General features: G+C 38.7%; 2 protein-coding genes across 2 annotated transcripts in view; one reads left to right on the forward strand and one right to left on the reverse strand.

Moving 5' to 3' along the window:
• LOC136240017 (phospholipid-transporting ATPase ABCA1-like) overlaps positions 1–7,085 on the reverse strand; it is a 27,088-nt gene extending 20,003 nt beyond the window's left edge. The window contains exons 1-5 of the mRNA XM_066030815.1: positions 6,901–7,085; positions 6,762–6,852; positions 6,200–6,326; positions 4,035–4,171; positions 3,673–3,800 (exon numbers count right to left, since the gene is read on the reverse strand). Of these exons, the coding sequence (XP_065886887.1) occupies positions 3,673–3,800; positions 4,035–4,171; positions 6,200–6,326; positions 6,762–6,852; positions 6,901–6,981 (564 nt within the window). The 5' untranslated portion in view covers positions 6,982–7,085. The remainder of the gene's footprint in view (positions 1–3,672; positions 3,801–4,034; positions 4,172–6,199; positions 6,327–6,761; positions 6,853–6,900) is intronic.
• A 10-nt stretch (positions 7,086–7,095) lies between these two features.
• LOC136240024 (histone-lysine N-methyltransferase SETD2-like) lies at positions 7,096–13,708 on the forward strand. Its single transcript, XM_066030823.1, has 10 exons — positions 7,096–7,239; positions 7,309–7,449; positions 8,715–8,778; positions 9,397–9,448; positions 9,506–9,582; positions 9,996–10,119; positions 10,855–10,932; positions 11,173–11,270; positions 11,979–12,094; positions 13,466–13,708. The coding sequence occupies exons 2-10, from the start codon at positions 7,320–7,322 to the stop codon at positions 13,501–13,503; spliced, it is 777 nt and encodes a 258-aa protein (XP_065886895.1). The 5' UTR covers positions 7,096–7,239; positions 7,309–7,319; the 3' UTR covers positions 13,504–13,708.
• The last annotated feature ends 4,678 nt before the right edge of the window (positions 13,709–18,386 follow it).

The raw sequence follows: 18,386 nt of genomic DNA on the forward strand, positions 1-18,386 counted from the left end.
TATGTCACACTAAAGATACAACCCATAACCCATTAAATGTGTACGCACAAGATTCCATAAGTAATGTGCACATGAAAATGTTATAACCACAATAAAGGAAAACAAAAACAATGATGCCTGAAAAATTGAATTTGAACATTAAATATCATAAACAGGACTAAGACTAGCAACCATATATGTATGGACAAATACAAAATGAACACAGGCAATACCCATACGCGCATATTGTATGCACTATATACAACCCTCCGCATATACACAAGGTGGAAACGTTGAAATAGTACATACACAGCAGCCTGTGAACATGAATAAAAAAAAAGTGTTTACTACTACATGAATGAATGCACAAACTGTTCCTAAGCCAACTCTGAGCACTAGAAAAGGAATCGCTTTCCTTGTTCGTTTACTACTAAAATCCGTATGAGGAAATGTTGACCTTGAAAAGGTCCAATTTCCAGTGAAAGCTACTACAATGTATTCAACTCTACATATTAACTCTAGAACAAGGAAAATAACCACACCAGTGATCATATTACATTAGCCATAGCAGATGTTTGCCAAAAATGTGTACTAACATAGGGTACACATGGTCCCTTTGCCTCAGTATGTTTCCTACTCTCACTTACATGTACAGTATCATTATTAAAATTAATCATATTTCATAATTCACCAATTATTTTGTAAACCATCAATTATGTTGCTATGCATCGCTAAGGAAGCGTAACTTGAGCAAACCACAAATTACATACAGAAGTAACTTCTTAACTGTTTTATATTGTGTTTTCATATGTAAATTCTCTACACAAGTACTCTTAATTTTCGTTTGCAAACAAAGGGATACGTCCCCTTTCAACAAGAAGATATACTATTCCTGGTAGCTTACAATGCATTCTTTTCCAGTTGTTATACACATGGTACAGCATATAGGCTATACCATGTGTATAACATGCAGATACACGGTTTTTGCCAAACCAATTTCAGGAAACCAGGCGCGCATCTGGTTTAAAAGAATAAACAAAATAAATCCTGGTTCCACTAACATACGTACAGTAACTGGACTTCACAGAACATTTAAGAGAGTGGCAGACTGACAACACACTGTTATTATTAGCTGCACATATAATCACAATGTGTGTATAACACTGCGCTTCAGATTACATTGCTGAATGGATTTGTAATAGCAGAATCTTGGCTGGTAATGTTCTGTTTAATATTTACTGAGATATGTAACACAGTGGCAACATTAGCCGCGTCATTGTAGACAAACTACCTTGTACACAAGCATCTCACAGTGACACAGTACAGCAAACTGGTCTCACCAACATATGACAACACAACCAGAGTTGAGGTAACACGTTACTTCAGTAACGCGTTCTGAAGTAACGCGTTCTGAAGTAACGCGTTATGTAATAATTATTACATTTTTGGTGCTAAAGTAATATAACGCGCTACTATCTAATACACAGTAATATAACTTAAGTTACTTTCTCTAATTTCTAACTTGCTACTGTAATGAAGAAAAGTAATATTAACGATGTCGAGTTAGCCATATAATATTATTACATAACGAGACCACGAGATGATATAACATAGTACATATACGGTACTGACCAAGTGAAACATTGCACTCACTCGCACGCACAACTTGCTTGAGATGTTAAAAAATCACTAATTAAGGGGCATGGCAACTGTTTCGCTCGTGAGACAGCGATTGCGAGCGAAACAGTTGCCACACCCCTTAATTAGCAATTTTAAAAGTCTTAGCAAAGTTGCACATGCGAGCAAGTGCGACACTGCGCTTGGGCACTACCGGAGCAAGGAACAGCTATGTAATATAACTGTGTTAGGAGTAATATTTAACTTACTATTAAGTTACACTACATATTGAGTAATAAGTAAGTGAATACAATAAAAAGTAATGAGTAATATGTAACAATATTATTATATTATCTTTTATAGAACTTTGAGTGAACGAGATCAAAGGAAAAGTGTACTTTAAATTTCATAAAGTACACTCTTAGCCAGCCAACAGCTTCATCGACCACAAAGAGTACTTTATTGCACCGCAAAGAGTGCTTTATTTGTTCAATAAAGCACTCTTTGCGGTGCAATAAAGCACTGTCTGTGGGCAATAAAGCACAGTTGCCCACGTGCTCTAGTGCAGGATAATAGTCTGTGGGGCTCACGCAATACAACTAATCACCCAAGGCTGATAGCCTAGCCTCGCCGTGCTGAGTGATCAATCACCCCAGCCAATACGAGTTCTACCACTGGATTGCTTTTATAGACATACCTAAATGCTTCGATGATGGGTGGGAGAAAGTAACGTTGCTATTATGATTGTTAATGTAAACGGACAAGTCCTGGAGATATCACAGAAATATTTCACCATGTGACTCACAATAAAATCGATTGTGGGTTGTGAGCAAAACCTGCCAAAATACGCGATGAATGTCTACCATGCCAAACTAAATACGCATGAGTTACTTTGTTAAACTAGTTTGTGTGCGTTCAGGCTGCTAATAATTCGTGCAACGTGTGTTAATTACAAGTCCTCAAGTGTATGGTGAAGCTACACGACTAGAAAGTTCCACAAATCATTTAAAGCATAGCCTTGTTCATGCTATATGAAAAATAAAGTACTCGGCACTTGGACTCGATGCTAATAAAGCACTCGGCTTTGCCTTGTGCTTTATTAGCATCTCAGCCGCAAGTCTCGTACTTTATTTTTCATATAGCACTCGCAGCTATGCTTTAACATATAGTGATAATATATTACTCTATTAAAAGTAAAGAGTGATATGCAATATGTCACCATCTCAGCAAAAACCCATCTAGTTCACACAAGCATGTGTATTGAGAAAAACAAAATCTCAAAAAAATTGGTGAAATTATGCATTACAAAGAAAAATTTATGCAAGTTTTAATCAAGCCATTACTCAGGAAAGGAAATGTTAAATCAGTTAAACCTATATACCATCTTATTCGCCTACTCATGGGGAGTTCGAATATCTTTATTTCATTTCTGCAGCTCCAATGGCTTGCATGCCACACGCGTTTGTTTACGATGCAGTAGACATAAACAAAATCGTCACCATTTCTTCAATAAAACCGCTTTCATACAGTACGCCTATGTGTAAGTGACTGCAGGGCTAAAACTATACCTTGGCTGATCTGCCAATCATGGTGAACACTGTAAGCCAAATCCCAACTTTGTAGACTAATCCAAACAGAAGTTACGGCTGCTAATGTAAGCGGCTGTAGTTTATTTTTTGTATAGTCACTGTACAAATCACAATTTCCTTGCACTGCCTACTTTCTAGCACTGTAATTCCAAAACTACTCACCACAACCAACTGAAATTTGGTGAACCATTCCTTGGACTATGCTGATAATGCTGAGAAAATAAAAAGAATTTCGGAAGTAGTGCGAACTAGACGGGTTTTCACTGACATATACTACTTTTCAAAAGTAATATCCCCAACTCTGAACACAACTATATTTATAATACAGTGGATAACTACAGACTGTAGCATGGATAAAGTAGCAATCTATTCACTTTTAAAGGGAATTTTTTAGCATCTGTATATGACCAGTCTTAATATAAAGATGTACTGAATAGTTGACAGTTAGGTGATCATACACTATAATGGTCATGTTATATGTACTCACAGATTGCAACTTGATGGAGGAGTTTAGTAAGGCATCAGTGATGTTAGGACTGAGTGACCAGTTACTGATCAGGAACTGTCTCAACCCACCAGGATCAGTGATGAAGTCTGTGAGGGGGATCTCATCCTCTGTGATATTATCAGCAGGAAGTGAACAATGTTACACATGCACTAATATAAGTCCAGTAACATACGTACATGTGAACATGTGTGCATTTTTAAGTTAAACTACACAGACATACACAAAAGATGTCAGATTGTGTGTGTGCGCATGTGCGTGGTGCGTGTGTGTACGTGCATGCATGCGTATTTACGTGTATGTATGTACATATGTATACACAATACACACATAGCCATACTCACGGGGAAAGTTTGGTGTGGATACGTTGGCTGTTCCATTCAACACATCAAGTGCAGACTGGACTGTCTCACATGAGCTCTCCCATTGACTATTATTGGGCTGGATGAACTGGTACAAACTGGCGTATACCTCGTTAATCCTGTATAATAACATTCAGTGAGCTTTAAATACTTCGTTTTAGCCACAGTGGCTGCACTACAATTGTAAGAACCTGTTTAATATGGACACCTTGAGATCAACCAAAATGTCCTGGCTATCTGATTTTCTAGGTCAGTTTAAGTACTAAGCAATGTACACTTTGGGATCTTAACTAAGTGTGTGAATTATGTAGGTGCACGTCCTTGCCTACATTAACAAGCCCCAATAAATCAATATAATAGTATTGTTAACAGCTACCCAGTCATATCTCTTTACTCCAACCCTTGAATTCGTCAACCTCTCTTAACGCTTAAAGATTTAAGCCAAAAGTGACTGGCGCATCATGTACTACATAACATAGGATGCGCTTGAATTGTCACAAGACATGTACTGTCCAGATTGTATGAACACTGAAAGAGATTGTAAATAAATGTGTGACATACAGAAATGAATGCACATCTCTGTACATATCCAGATATACAACACACCACACACACACACACACACACACACACACACACACACACACACACACACACACACACACACACACACACACACACACACACACACACACACACACACACACACACACACACACACACACACACACACACACACACACACACACACACACACACACACACACACACACACACACACACACACACACACACACACACACACACACACACACACACACACACACACACACACACACACACACACACACACACACACACACACACACACACACACACACACACACACACACACACACACACACACACACACACACACACACACACACACACACACACACACACACACACACACACACACACACACACACACACACACACACACACACACACACACACACACACACACACACACACACACACACACACACACACACACACACACACACACACACACACACACACACACACACACACACACACACACACACACACACACACACACACACACACACACACACACACACACACACACACACACACACACACACACACACACACACACACACACACACACACACACACACACACACACACACACACACACACACACACACACACACACACACACACACACACACACACACACACACACACACACACACACACACACACACACACACACACACACACACACACACACACACACACACACACACACACACACACACACACACACACACACACACACACACACACACACACACACACACACACACACACACACACACACACACACACACACACACACAAACTACGTACACCTGGTCATTACATTCTCATTGCAAGTCATTTTTGCCACAAACCTTACTAGCTAACAAACTAGGAAGCTTAGTGGCTTCCAAGCACTTGGCTTCAGCATGCATGACTTACTAATTCACACAACTGCATTGCAAAACCATTGATGAATAAATGACCAGCCTTCTCTGGTGGAAAACTATGCAATGCATTGAATGCTGTTTGTATGAAATGCAGAAACATACGCACACGTGTGTGCAGAGTGTATTATCAAAACCAATCTACCACATTATGCAACACACATGTACACACCCACATTACACACATGTACACACCCACACACATCAGTGGTGGAGGAAGGTATGAAAAGTTGGGGGGAGGGCTATTGTGGCTATACATGCACAGTGCACAAAGCACACTCCTTCTCCCCCCCTGAAATTTTTTGAAAATTGAGTGCTATGAGATTGAATCTGGAGGCAGTTTATCCAATAATCTTAATGCTAGATAAATAGTCATAAAGCAAGCAAGCATTACAGCATTAAATACTTGAGCTATTAGCCCCTACAGTGACCCTGTAAGCACACTTACAAGCGTATACGGTGTTGATCACATGACATGCCTTATGACATCACAAAACACATTTGTTGAGGTGGCCCCTGCTTTGTTTAAAATTGGGGGAGGCTTTAGCCCCTGTAGCCCCCCACCTTCCGCCGCCACTGCACATGCACACACCACACAGATACACTTACCCTGCTCCTTCAAAGTCTAGTGGTGCAGTATAACTATTATTGACAGAGTTGTTAGACAGATCACAAATCAGTGACTGTACAAATGGCAGTACCCCAGCTGAAGGGAGTGCTTGTGGTCGATAAATAGCTACATTGAATAGAAAGTAAAAATCAGCCATTTACTACCACACATAAACAGAAGCCCAGGTTAACACACTCATGCTATGCAGTTACACAGGCTTCTTAGAAGAGCAATAAATTATGATTTCATTATAATAAATAATAAATAAGACCATGTTGGATATATTAATAGCTCACAATGAGCATGCTTTAAGAAATATTTGTGAAATAGCTCCAAGACATTTTTTTCACTTCAAAATTTCTGCTCCACACACAAGGGTGAGTAGAAAATGTGCAGTACTTGGTTTAGTGCATATGATGTCTGCAGTGTCAACTTGTAACACAAGTCAGCAAGAATGCGTGATAGCAAGAGTTCATAATATATATTATGAACTCTTGGTGATAGTATATTCCGAGAAAATATTCATAAAGTAAAATGTGGTAATTAATTATACAAACTTACTGTCTGGTTCTGGAGTTGGCCCGTATATACTTCTCAATATCAGTAATATTACGAATAGAAATAACGGCCATATCAACTCTACGGCTATTAGCTAGACACAAAATGTAGGCAAGTAAACAAAGCGTCCCTGACTACTTACCGGACTTCTTAGCTTTAGTTTGATGTTTTTCCACAGCAACAAAATCAGCTTATAAAAGAACGTACACCGCCTGGTAGCCATAGTTACTCGTATTAATAAAAAGAACTGGTTTTGTCCGCTACTTCACCATCGGGTCTGAAACTGTCTCGACACTTCCTCCTTCCACGTGATTGCGTTTGTATGGGTGTGACTTAGCGCATCATAAAAAGAAAGCCTACAGTATAAAACTAACCTAGGGCGTTACACAAATCACATACTGCCGAATCGCGCCATAAGTAGATTGCTGAAAGACCATCCGTTTTGAGCAGAGAAAAATAACATCGTCTATATATATTGAAGGTATTTTGTGTGTGTATAAGCTGTCGCGTTATATTTTCACTGATTCTACGTTTTGTTGTATATATATAGCTAGACTGAGAATGTACTACTCCAACAGTCACCCTGTTCCATTTGAAATGATAACCGAAAATGTCTATCTGGACGATACAACGTGTAGCAGGGACAAGAAGAGAGCTAAGAAGATGGTTTGTGAATGTCAGTTTGATCCAGGTTAGTGCCTTCTGTGGGCTGTAGTGTTGTATTACTAATCTTGTGGGGTGGAACCATGCAGCTAGCTATTTGATTTCAACGCTTCTTAGCTGATCAGCTAAAAGTTGTTTCTGTAGATTAGCGTTTTTACCCTTGCTAATTAACAAATAAATAATATCTTAGTTGCTAGCTTGCTTGCTAGAAATGTGTAGTAAAGGTCACGGTGACACAGACTTGCGTGTGCACGTTTGTGTATTTAGCAGAAGGGGAATCATGTCAGCTACGTATGTACCTTCTGCTGAAAAAAAATATCACGTTGGAAGCCATTAAATTCTGCAGGCCTGCACAGCTCATTAGCAAAAACACCAAATTCATGAAGTGTACTTCCAGCAGGTACTGTATTGTTGCTCTGAGGTAACTAGTGTTCACTCAGACATGCTCCGTCTACCTCTCTAAGGAGAGACAGTGAAGAAATATCCTACAATTTGTAGGCTTCCCTTTTTGAACAAAAATGTAGTGTTTGTTAATCAGCAACACACAAATAATAATAATGTCAGAACATTTGCAGCTCGGTGGGTGGTAGTGTGAAGTACTACACTTATATGTATAATGGACATGCTTTTCCAACAAGCATAAAGCCCTCCTCTGTAAAGATTTTTTTTAGCCTGTTATAGGTTTTCAGGAGTGTGTGTGAATGTTATTTCATCTATTTGAAGTGGTGCTGTAACAGTGTAATATATTTATGTTAGCAATAAAATTGTTGGAGGATAGATTGCCTTCAACAGCTCAATAGAACTCATACAAGTGTTGGACTGTGAATGCTTTTTATGAGAGATGGAGTATTCTAAACAATAAACAATCCTTTAACTAGGATGGAAAAATGTAAACAGAATTTTTGAAGAGTTACTGGTACTATATACAGCTTTGCAAAAGCTCAGTACTACATTCATATGGTGCCCTATTGTGAGTTGTCATGCGGCTTGTAAATAGCTCAGAAAGTTAACTAATTTACTGCTGTTATAATGTGCCGTGAATGCGTGGAGTGGAAGAGAATTTCTTGTTGTTTAATTTGAAGCAGTTTAAAATGTGTTTCCTTGTATGCTTGACTGCCATTTTGACGATAAAGCCTACTTCAGTCACTCATGAGTGACCTTGTTAACATGTGGCTGCATTAGACAGGTCATGATAACATAGTTACGGCTACTATAAGTGTGTTATCTGTAACCTATTATACAAGTGACCTGACAGGAGAGGGTTTCTAAGTCACATATTTTATCCACCTGTAGAAATGGATGATCCTGAGACAGCTTGCGGAGAAGACTGTCTTAACAGATTATTACTAATAGAATGGTAATGATGTCTTTATGTGTGTGTTTTTTAAATACAGTGTAAATATGTACATATCATGAACTTGATGAGAACCTTTTGGAACTGTCCTCAAACAGCTGACACGTTATATGTGCTAAAGTTACACTGATGAATTTCATTTTGGGATATGGCAAATAGTGCATGTCTTTGGTTACAATGTGTAATCCTTATTGTCACTATATATGGACCAGTTATAATCCACTACTTCCATTTGTTTCCAATGTTAAAGCCACAACAGCTTGAAAAAGTTTAAGTGCATGTGTGTGTGTGTGTGTGTGTGTGTGTGTGTGTGTGTGTGTGTGTGTGTGTGTGTGTGTGTGTGTGTGTGTGTGTGTGTGTGTGTGTGTGTGTGTGTGTGTGTGTGTGTGTGTGTGTGTGTGTGTGTGTGTGTGTGTGTGTGTGTGTGTGTGTGTGTGTGTGTGTGTGTGTGTGTGTGTGTGTGTGTGTGTGTGTGTGTGTGTGTGTGTGTGTGTGTGTGTGTGTGTGTGTGTGTGGCATATATTAAAAAGGAAACAGTGTCACAAAGTACAATATATACACATATGATATGGTACATGCAAAATATGACTGTATTTTTAAATTGTTGTTTTAACCCTGTAGTAGTTCAAGATGCCCCTGTGGGGAATATTGTACTAATAAAAGATTTCAAAGGGTTAGTTGATACTGTATGTATAAAGATGACAGTTCTTATCATTGTTTGTTCTTGCAGGCAGAGTATGCTATTGTTGAGGTGTTTAAGACAGAAATGAAGGGATGGGGGCTTCGAGCCTTAATGGACTTGCCAAAGTAAGTGGCTACCTGACCTACCATCCCATTAATAAGTATGTTTAACCTTGCAAGAATGTTCAACTACTACTATCACCATAGCAATAGCTGTAATGATAGTGAAATAACCTTTTACGGTAACTTCTTGTTTCCCTGCTTGTGATGACATCATCCTTGAATGAAGGAAGTCCTGACTGAAACTGTCTGATAAGCTTTGGGAACTACATCTCTGAATGATTTGGCTTAGAAACCTCATCTTTATTTCCTGCTGATCTATGGTTACCAAATAATTTCTATATTTAGTTTATGAATTTATCATTTCTTTAAGACACTAAGGGTTTTTAAGAAAAATATTCGGGCTGTATTGCTATAGAATTTCCCATCTATTGGTTCTTATTATACCCTCTATATATATTGCCCTTTGGTTACTATAGGGACATGTTTGTTATGGAGTATTGTGGTGAGGTGTGCTCTGTGGCTGAGTTTGAAGAACGCAAGAAGGTGTACTCAATGGAGAAGAGACGCCATTACTACTTCATGTCACTGAAAGCTGATGATGTTAGTTGACTAGTTGTATGTCATGTTGTAGGGTTGGGAAATATGAAAACAGATCATCTGAAATACACTGTTAGCCTTTGCTAAGTTATCTTATAAACTGTAAAGATTTGTGTGCAACAATCCCAACCCTATATGTAAAGCTATCCATGTACATGTAATGTGCTATTTTACAAGGTATTCCTTATTCTGCCCTGTTCTAGAAAATTGGGCGGTGCAGGAAAATTTGTAGTAGTGTTAAAAGAACTGTCATTTCCAGTCCTAAACAAATGTTGAGGTTTGTTGACCATCTTTCCTCTTTAGAATACTTTTATGGCAAAATTTTTGTGGCCAGTGTTTCCCCCAAATGTCAACTATAGTAAGGAAGTCTATTGAGTGCTACACTAGCTAGCTTGTTTTACAGTGTAGTCTACATTAGCTTATGACCCATTGATTCTTTCATCAATACTGAATGTTCAGTGGCTGTGCTGCATATTACGTGGAGATACAGGCACCTATTAGTCCATTAAGTTTCCAACATGCAAAATGGCTTCAAAATCGCATAACATTAAACTATGTGCACACAAACATGGTAAAATAACTTACATGTTGTATATTGCTAACATGATGTGCTTGTAGAGGAGACCACTATTTTGTGGGACCTGATGTGGTTCGCTAGTTTTTTAGCTTACTATTGTGTTTTGTGTGTGTACGTGTGTGGTGTTGTGGCTTGTGATGATGTTGTCGATGTTATTGCAGATTCTTGATGCTACTCATTGTGGTAACCTGTCCAGGTTCATCAACCACAGCTGTGACCCCAATTGTGAGACACAGAAAGTAAGCTGGGAATGGGAGAGAAAGGATATATGCATTCACATATGCATACACCACATGTGGTCTAAGAAGAAGGCCTGTGTCTGTGTGCATGGTCAACACCTAACCATTGGATCGCCACATATGCGGCACACACACACACACACGCACACCACCCTCCACACATCTTCCTCCACACATCTTCCTCACACACCACCATCCACACACATACTATATTGTTTATTCATTTCTTTTCCACTGTAGTGGACAGTTGAAGGAAGACTAAGAATCGGCTTCTTCACACTACGAAACATTTCAGCTGGGGAGGAACTCACATTTGACTATCAATTCCAAAGATTTGGGTAAGGATTCATGCCCGATGACAAACATTTAACAATGCTGTGCAATCAAGTGTTTCTCCTGTGCTCAGCTTTATTCTCTATTTAGAGAAACCAATGTGTTTTTAAAATTCCAAAGCTTTTATTTCTTTCCTTGCCAATACTAAGAGAAATATAATTGAATTTGGATACCACTTATTGCTGAACTCAGTCTACTGTTAGACAGACAACCTGCCTAGATGTTACATCTCTGATATCTACATGTAGCATGGTATAGCCGTAGCATGGTATAGCCGTAGCATGGTATAGCCGTAGCATGGTATAGCCGTAGCATGGTATAGCCGTACCCTCTCAAATGTTGTATTTACAAAGGGTTGTTATGAACTGTCGTTTTAGCTGGCATGCCCATCTATGGTAACCATGCAATACAATTAAGTACCATTCTTATCATACTCGTTGCTTTGGCATACTAAAATATCTTGTAATGTTTAACAGATGATTGAAATATAGCAAGTAGAGAAGTACTGAATAGCAGTAGTAATAGTGTTTACAAAGCTACTAATGATCTAGCAATAGTAAAAGGCAACCTTCCAATACAGGTAATTAAGCAGAAATGTTGAAACCTTTAAAATCACTTGTCATTCAGCAAAAGAAGTGATATAGTAAAGGATGTTCATGTGTGTGCACACATCAACTTCTTGTTCATGTGTGTGATACTGTTCTTGTTTGTAGTGAGGCAACTGCTCAGCGTTGTTATTGTGGAGCTGCCAACTGCAGAGGCTACCTGGGAGCCGGTAAACCATCAAACAGACACCAACAACAATCTTCTCCGAGGAGCAATAGTGCTTGTGAGTATTCCTCAGTATAGTAGCCACCTGTGTGTGTGAGGGGGAGGGAGGGGGATATTGTCTATTGTACTTCTGTGAAATGTAAATTTACCTTTCATGTATTGATGTCAAAATGTTAAGAGTGGGATCAATGACATATACAGCTAAAATGTTTGTACATTGTATGCCAGCCAGAAGCATTTGTTCTCTTTCCATCAAATGTTTGCCAATACATATTTCACTTCTACCCACTAATATTTATCTGTTCCGGTTCTTTTCCCTCCAATATTCTACCCTCCAACATCTATCTTTCCCTGCCACTCCAATGTTTTGCCATGGTAAATTTGATTTTTATGGTTACCTGAAATTTTACTTGATTATTGATACTCAAGACTACAACAGTTGTATGTATGCCTACAAGCAGTACATATCATTCTTGGTTAATTGCTGTAAGGAAATCTGAATGAGTTCCTGCTGTGATGTTGGTTAGATCACAACAGTGCTTGTACCCTTCAGCCTCCACTTGTTGTGATGTCATAGACTGCATCATAACCTGTCATAGACTGCATCATAACCTGTCATAGACTGCATCATAACCTGTCATACTTGTTTATAATAAAAGACTTGTACAAGGTTAAGAAATTTCAACCGATAATACATATAGTTTAAGGTGCAATTCTTGTTTTATTAAAGTAATAGATTACTATTGCTAATTATAACCTTCAAGAATGGACATCATCACCAGGACCATGTAACTACTAACTCTACAAAGTTCATAGGACACTGCACTGTGTTAACTCGAGAACTCTCTGAATTCTTTTCACTTATGGTGGGTCGAGATGTAGGCTGAGTTAGTTTGGCTCATTCATGAATAAAACTGTTGCGTTCTGTTTGCTAGAAATTGCATCAGTCTCTGGTTCATCTGCATTTGCTAAACTATTTGTTTTCATGTAAAACATGTGGTTGCTGTCGTTGGCTCCTTAATTGGCTCAATTCAACCTGTTTCTAAAGGGAAATAGTGCCTGATTAAAAATCCAGTTTTGTACAAGTAATAGAAGTGCTTTGCCCGAAAGATAACTCAAAATGGCTGCAGGATATGATTCTGACATAACCATTGTATATATACAAGGATGCTGTGCTTGTGGTATTTCTTTGGTACTCAAAATACTGTCCACTGTTACAATGGCACGTCAATGTATCGTACAGCCATCACTGAAAACATATATCTAGTAACAATAATGGTGGATTATACCCTATAGTTTTACTACTGTTAGACCAGCACTTATTCTTGTGTGTGGCAAGCTACTATAGTTATTTTGAGTTCTACTCATGAAGCTAGGATTCTTGCTGTCATGTAATGGTGTGCAGTAGACATGTGTGTTAACCTTACAGCTCCAGATGTTGTACTAACAAGATGGCAGATTGTTTGACGATAAACGATAACAAGACTACTACTACAAAGGGACCGCTACCATCACTCACTGACCGGCTGAATCTTGACGTCTGCAAAGACTTTAAACAACACCACTCTAACACTATGTAACTACATGTACTATAGACATATCAATATCTAAGCAATTTTTATCACTTATTACTTGTAAATTGCTGCTGCATTTTAATAAAGTATAATTCTAAGGTTGTACAGCGCGCGTTGGCGGCTAAGGAGCATATTCAGTAGTAGTAGTTTTCTCATATGTGCTGTGAAATTATTATAGAAGACACTTAATTTGATGGTTAGCATATCTAATTCTATTGCTGCAGTAGAAGACCAAGAAGATGTAATACACTTACACTAAACAGCCTTGCATTAATGCTGCTAACTCTCCAGATTATCAGTGTATCTCTTACTAGTATCTTCTGTGGCTCTCACTGCGCCTTGCTGTGACATCTTGTGTGCACTCTTCTCTGTCATCTCACATGGTTCATCTCACACCAGGATGGTACATGACACCTTGTACACAACATCATGTACTTATAAAGGTCTGATAGTGCTGCTTATGGTTTGTATAGTGAACATACACTCCTGGTCCTACCATTGGCTGGCTGTAAAAGTTATGTACCCTTGCTGGTTTTGTACAGTTCTCTAACATGATCTAGCCATTGTGTAACCAAGTAAATAATTGTCTGCTAGGGATATCTTCTTGCTCCCTGGAAATCTTCACAGCAGTGCAACATCCTGATTACATTATCTATGGGGTAGTGGCTTTTTATTTGGTCATTAATAACATCATTGCTTGCTATATACTCTTAGATAATGTGATATGGAGTCTTTGTCTTGAACTTGTAAATTTCCTTCTTACACTGGGATAGTACATGGCATACTGTACATAACACCAGTAGGTAATGAAGGATAATGGTTGTAGTTGTAATTGCAGACGTAACTCCCAGGTCCTACCATTGGCTGGTTCTCACTAAAGCAATTGCACACACCAACAGAAAGGGAATCACTCTGGGGTAAACAGCAAATGTACCAGTGTTACAAGTACTTGCTGCAACTGCCTGTAGATTTTTGTTATGGTAATGTCTGTCTGTATGCGTGACTGGATTTATTGGCCACATTGTCAAACAGAACTGAACACTTCAAAGTACAGCAGATCTTCAATGTATTTGATACAGACTGTGACCATCTTACACTTGCTTCATGCATAAATTACCACACAGTCGTGGTCCACATGTGACCAAGGTACCATTGGTGTTAATGTACTTAATTCTGGCAGCACTGCATAAGGTCTTCTTCCTGTCTGTATGATGTCTTTCCAGTCTAGACAGTGTTACATCCTAACAGTATTCCATAATGGAGTACAGACTGGTTATAAATTAATAAGGTACTCCTGTACACTGAAATTTCTAGAGTAGTTAGATGTCTTCTGTCATCATACACGACTTCTGTCATCATACACTTTACCTATCACCAGTTTATTCTCTAGGGATATACTATGTTTGTTTTCTTCAACACAGTGGTGTGAAACGTACTATATACATGATTTGATTGGTGAGGATTTTACTTGGTGAATTGTCAAATTGCTGTGCTCACCAAAATAGGATCCCACCAATATACTTTTCCTATTGTCTCACATGACCACGTAGATACAACTAGTCACCAAATTCATGGAGGTTGTTCACACGTCATAAGCCTACGATGTAAAATTTCACAACCAAACATTGTTCTAGGTGCTAAGGCTTGTTGTTTAGCAGCTAGGAAAGCGGAGCATTATACTGAGAAGGTTTGTAAGGGAACTGGGATGTTCTGGTATAGATATATAATCCATCTTTTAGAATATTAGGAGGTGTGAAGGTTGAATTTAGTTCAACCCTTTCTTTGAGATCACAAGATGTATGATGATGCGTCTCTGATTCACGCTAGTGTTTTTAGCAATATATGTGGAGTACAAAAATTAGCATTGCTGATACCACCTTGCCATGTGATTTAAATTAAAAATTTAATCCACTGTGTGCACATATCATGTGTTGTATTGGCAGCTCTAATTGTTTTATGTTGTTTAGCTCCAATACTGTACATCACAAGGAGAAGATAAAGCATATATTAATCTTCTTGCATTTGTGTGTGTGTGTGTGTGTGTGTGTGTGTGTGTGTGTGTGTGTGTGTGTGTGTGTGTGTGTGTGTGTGTGTGTGTGTGTGTGGGTGTGTGTGTGTGTGTGCGTGCGTGCGTGCATGGGAGTGTGTAAGCGTGAGTGTGTGTTTGCATGCATTTGGGTACACTAGATGTGTTATGTACAAGCATGCGTGTGTATATGTGCATAACTTTTTGTTCGTTCTTTTATAGTTTGAGAATCAAGGTTTATGATGTAGTGGGGTTGTCATAAATATCACTCAAGTGTTGGCCATCTCCTGAGCCGTGATTCACGCTGAAACTTCAGAGCAAAGAAATGTTCTCCTGAAAGTTTTGCAGGTACACCAAATGTCATAACATGTCTACACTGTTTACTTACCGTATATGATCATATAGAAGCCCGGGCGTTTATTTCCTATAAATCATTTTTGACCCGGCGTTTAAACGAGACTGGCGTTAATTTGGACCCGGGCGTTTATTTCTTACTAGCCACTCGTCGAGAATGACAGGTGCCAGTACAAGTACCTATGAAATACGAAATCCATAGCCCATCACGTACATAAACCCATTTGGACTCCTCTGCTAGGTAAAACATTGGAAGTCGGACAATGACCACGATAAATACACTATGGCCATCACCAGAAGAGAAGGCATAGTCAAACAAGACAAGACATCATAAGACTGGTGACGAGACATCACTGTATAGTTAGCAGCTGACACGAGTTTAGAACCCCTTTCAGTGCACTGCATGATATCATTAGCACCCCGGCGTTTAAATGAGCTCCGGCGTTTATTATGACAGTCTCTCAGCTGTACCCGGCGTATATTTGAGCCCCTGCATGTATTTGAGCCCGGCTTTAATACGGTCATATACGGTACTTGGTGTTGCAGTTGTCAAAGGTAAAGTGTATATGCATGTTAAGGCTGGCCAGGGGAACAGTTATTATAATGAAAAGCATATCACATGATTCAACCACACCCTTAAACAACCAGAACATCCTTAATGATCAGAGTTGTGCAACCACCCCCTTACTGATCTATAGCTACAATCAGCTATAGTTTACTGTAGAGAGCAACATGGTGGCCGTGCCTCTTTATTGCATAGCTGACTCGAGATAAGCAACTACAAGATACTCTAATAAAGCAGTCACATCCACACATGGGTATCATAGCTATACTATAACAAAAGAAGGAATTAGATTTTAAAATGGAGTGGGTTTTCAGTGATAAAAAGCAATGAACAAGTGATGGTACAGGTAGCTATTACAAATAGCTATATGGGAGAATCCTTCCTTGGCAATGAACAGGTAATTTCCTATAGATCTCTACCAACACAAACTTACATACCTCTGATAAAGCACAACCTCCTGATAGCAATAAGATTTCATCACAACCAACTGGTCCCAGTGTCCGTTATATGGTGACATGGTGTCTATATGCTATACCTGTATAACTGCTTTAGACTCTATTTTACACTGCACTCTTAAATTAGTAGCCTCTTTTATGTTGTATATATGGAAACATTGACAAAGATATTTAATATTTATATTGCAGTCATGACAACCATTCAGTCATGCCCATGTGACAAAATTACATAAGTGATTTTGTTACATCATTGCTATAAGACATACATGCTCATTTATATGTTTTCTTGCATTTGTTTTGTGCCTGAAAGTGTGGAGTGTACTAGAAAACAAGATGGAGTATATCATACAGTACAATAGTACTGTATAGTAGGGACCACAAAGGAGTAGGAGTGGCCCATGAAAAAAACATCCAGCCTCACTTTTCCCAGACAATGATGAGGCAGTATTGGTTAGATAAAACTAAGCCCAAACAAGCTTTCAGATCGACCCGAAATACTTTCAACAAGTTACTACAGAATTTTTAAAAGTATATATATAACAGACTGATTAACTGACTGACTGATTCCTTCAGACAAGCATAACTTGAGGCTACAGGCTTGATTTTTTCACTCTTCAACGTCGCTTAGGCCGGAGAGGTGCCTTTTGGTACATACAATGCATTCTTCATGGACTTATCAGTGTCCTCCTTTGTGTCCCATTTATCTTTGTTGACAGCGAATAGTGTCGATTTGGCAGTAGCACGTGATGGCTTCCTGAAATTGTCCGTATTTTTCATAGTGGCTACTTTGATTGCAGAGGTTTTCCTTTTCAAACAATTCTTGATTTGTACTGGGTTGAACATAGCTGACAACGAAGCATAATGGATACTTCACTTTTCAGATGATAATTGATATAACTGGGGCGCATGGCGCCATTTCTTTCTTTTAATGCAGTATGCGTGGGTTCACCAATCATAATAATTATTTACAAAAAAAGTTAACAAACAAGTACACAAAAAAAGTGGAATTTTCAACCATCGATAAAACTACTGAAACAAGCTGGAGTAGTGCATGATACTAAATCACAGTAAAACAATAAGAAGTGTTATATCCCTACTGTGCATTTCCGTTATGGTATCTTGAGCACAGTAGGAATATAACACTTCTTATTGTTTTACTGTGATTTAATATCGTGCACTACTCCAGCTTGTTTCAGTACCTTTTATCAATGTGCTATGGTCCCTACTTTAGTTGAAAATTCTAAAAAAAATTGTGTACTTGTGAGAATTATGTATGACCCAACAAACATGACGTACTGTAAATAAGCATCTAATTTAATATATGCTGTTTCTTGGCTATTACTTTCCACTCTGCAGAAATAAGATCTATTAGAGCA

Source organism: Dysidea avara, chromosome 12, assembly GCF_963678975.1.
Source record: "Dysidea avara chromosome 12, odDysAvar1.4, whole genome shotgun sequence".
In the NCBI taxonomy this organism is placed as follows: domain Eukaryota; kingdom Metazoa; phylum Porifera; class Demospongiae; order Dictyoceratida; family Dysideidae; genus Dysidea; species Dysidea avara.

Bases quoted from the DNA above. Each gene is read 5' to 3' on its own strand.
- LOC136240024 (XM_066030823.1), top strand. From the start codon at position 7,320: ATGTACTACTCCAACAGTCACCCTGTTCCATTTGAAATGATAACCGAA. The intron at 7,450-8,714 runs GTTAGTGCCTTC...ATCCACCTGTAG, and splicing joins TGAATGTCAGTTTGATCCAG to AAATGGATGATCCTGAGACA. The intron at 12,095-13,465 runs GTGAGTATTCCT...TTAACCTTACAG, and splicing joins TCCGAGGAGCAATAGTGCTT to CTCCAGATGTTGTACTAACA.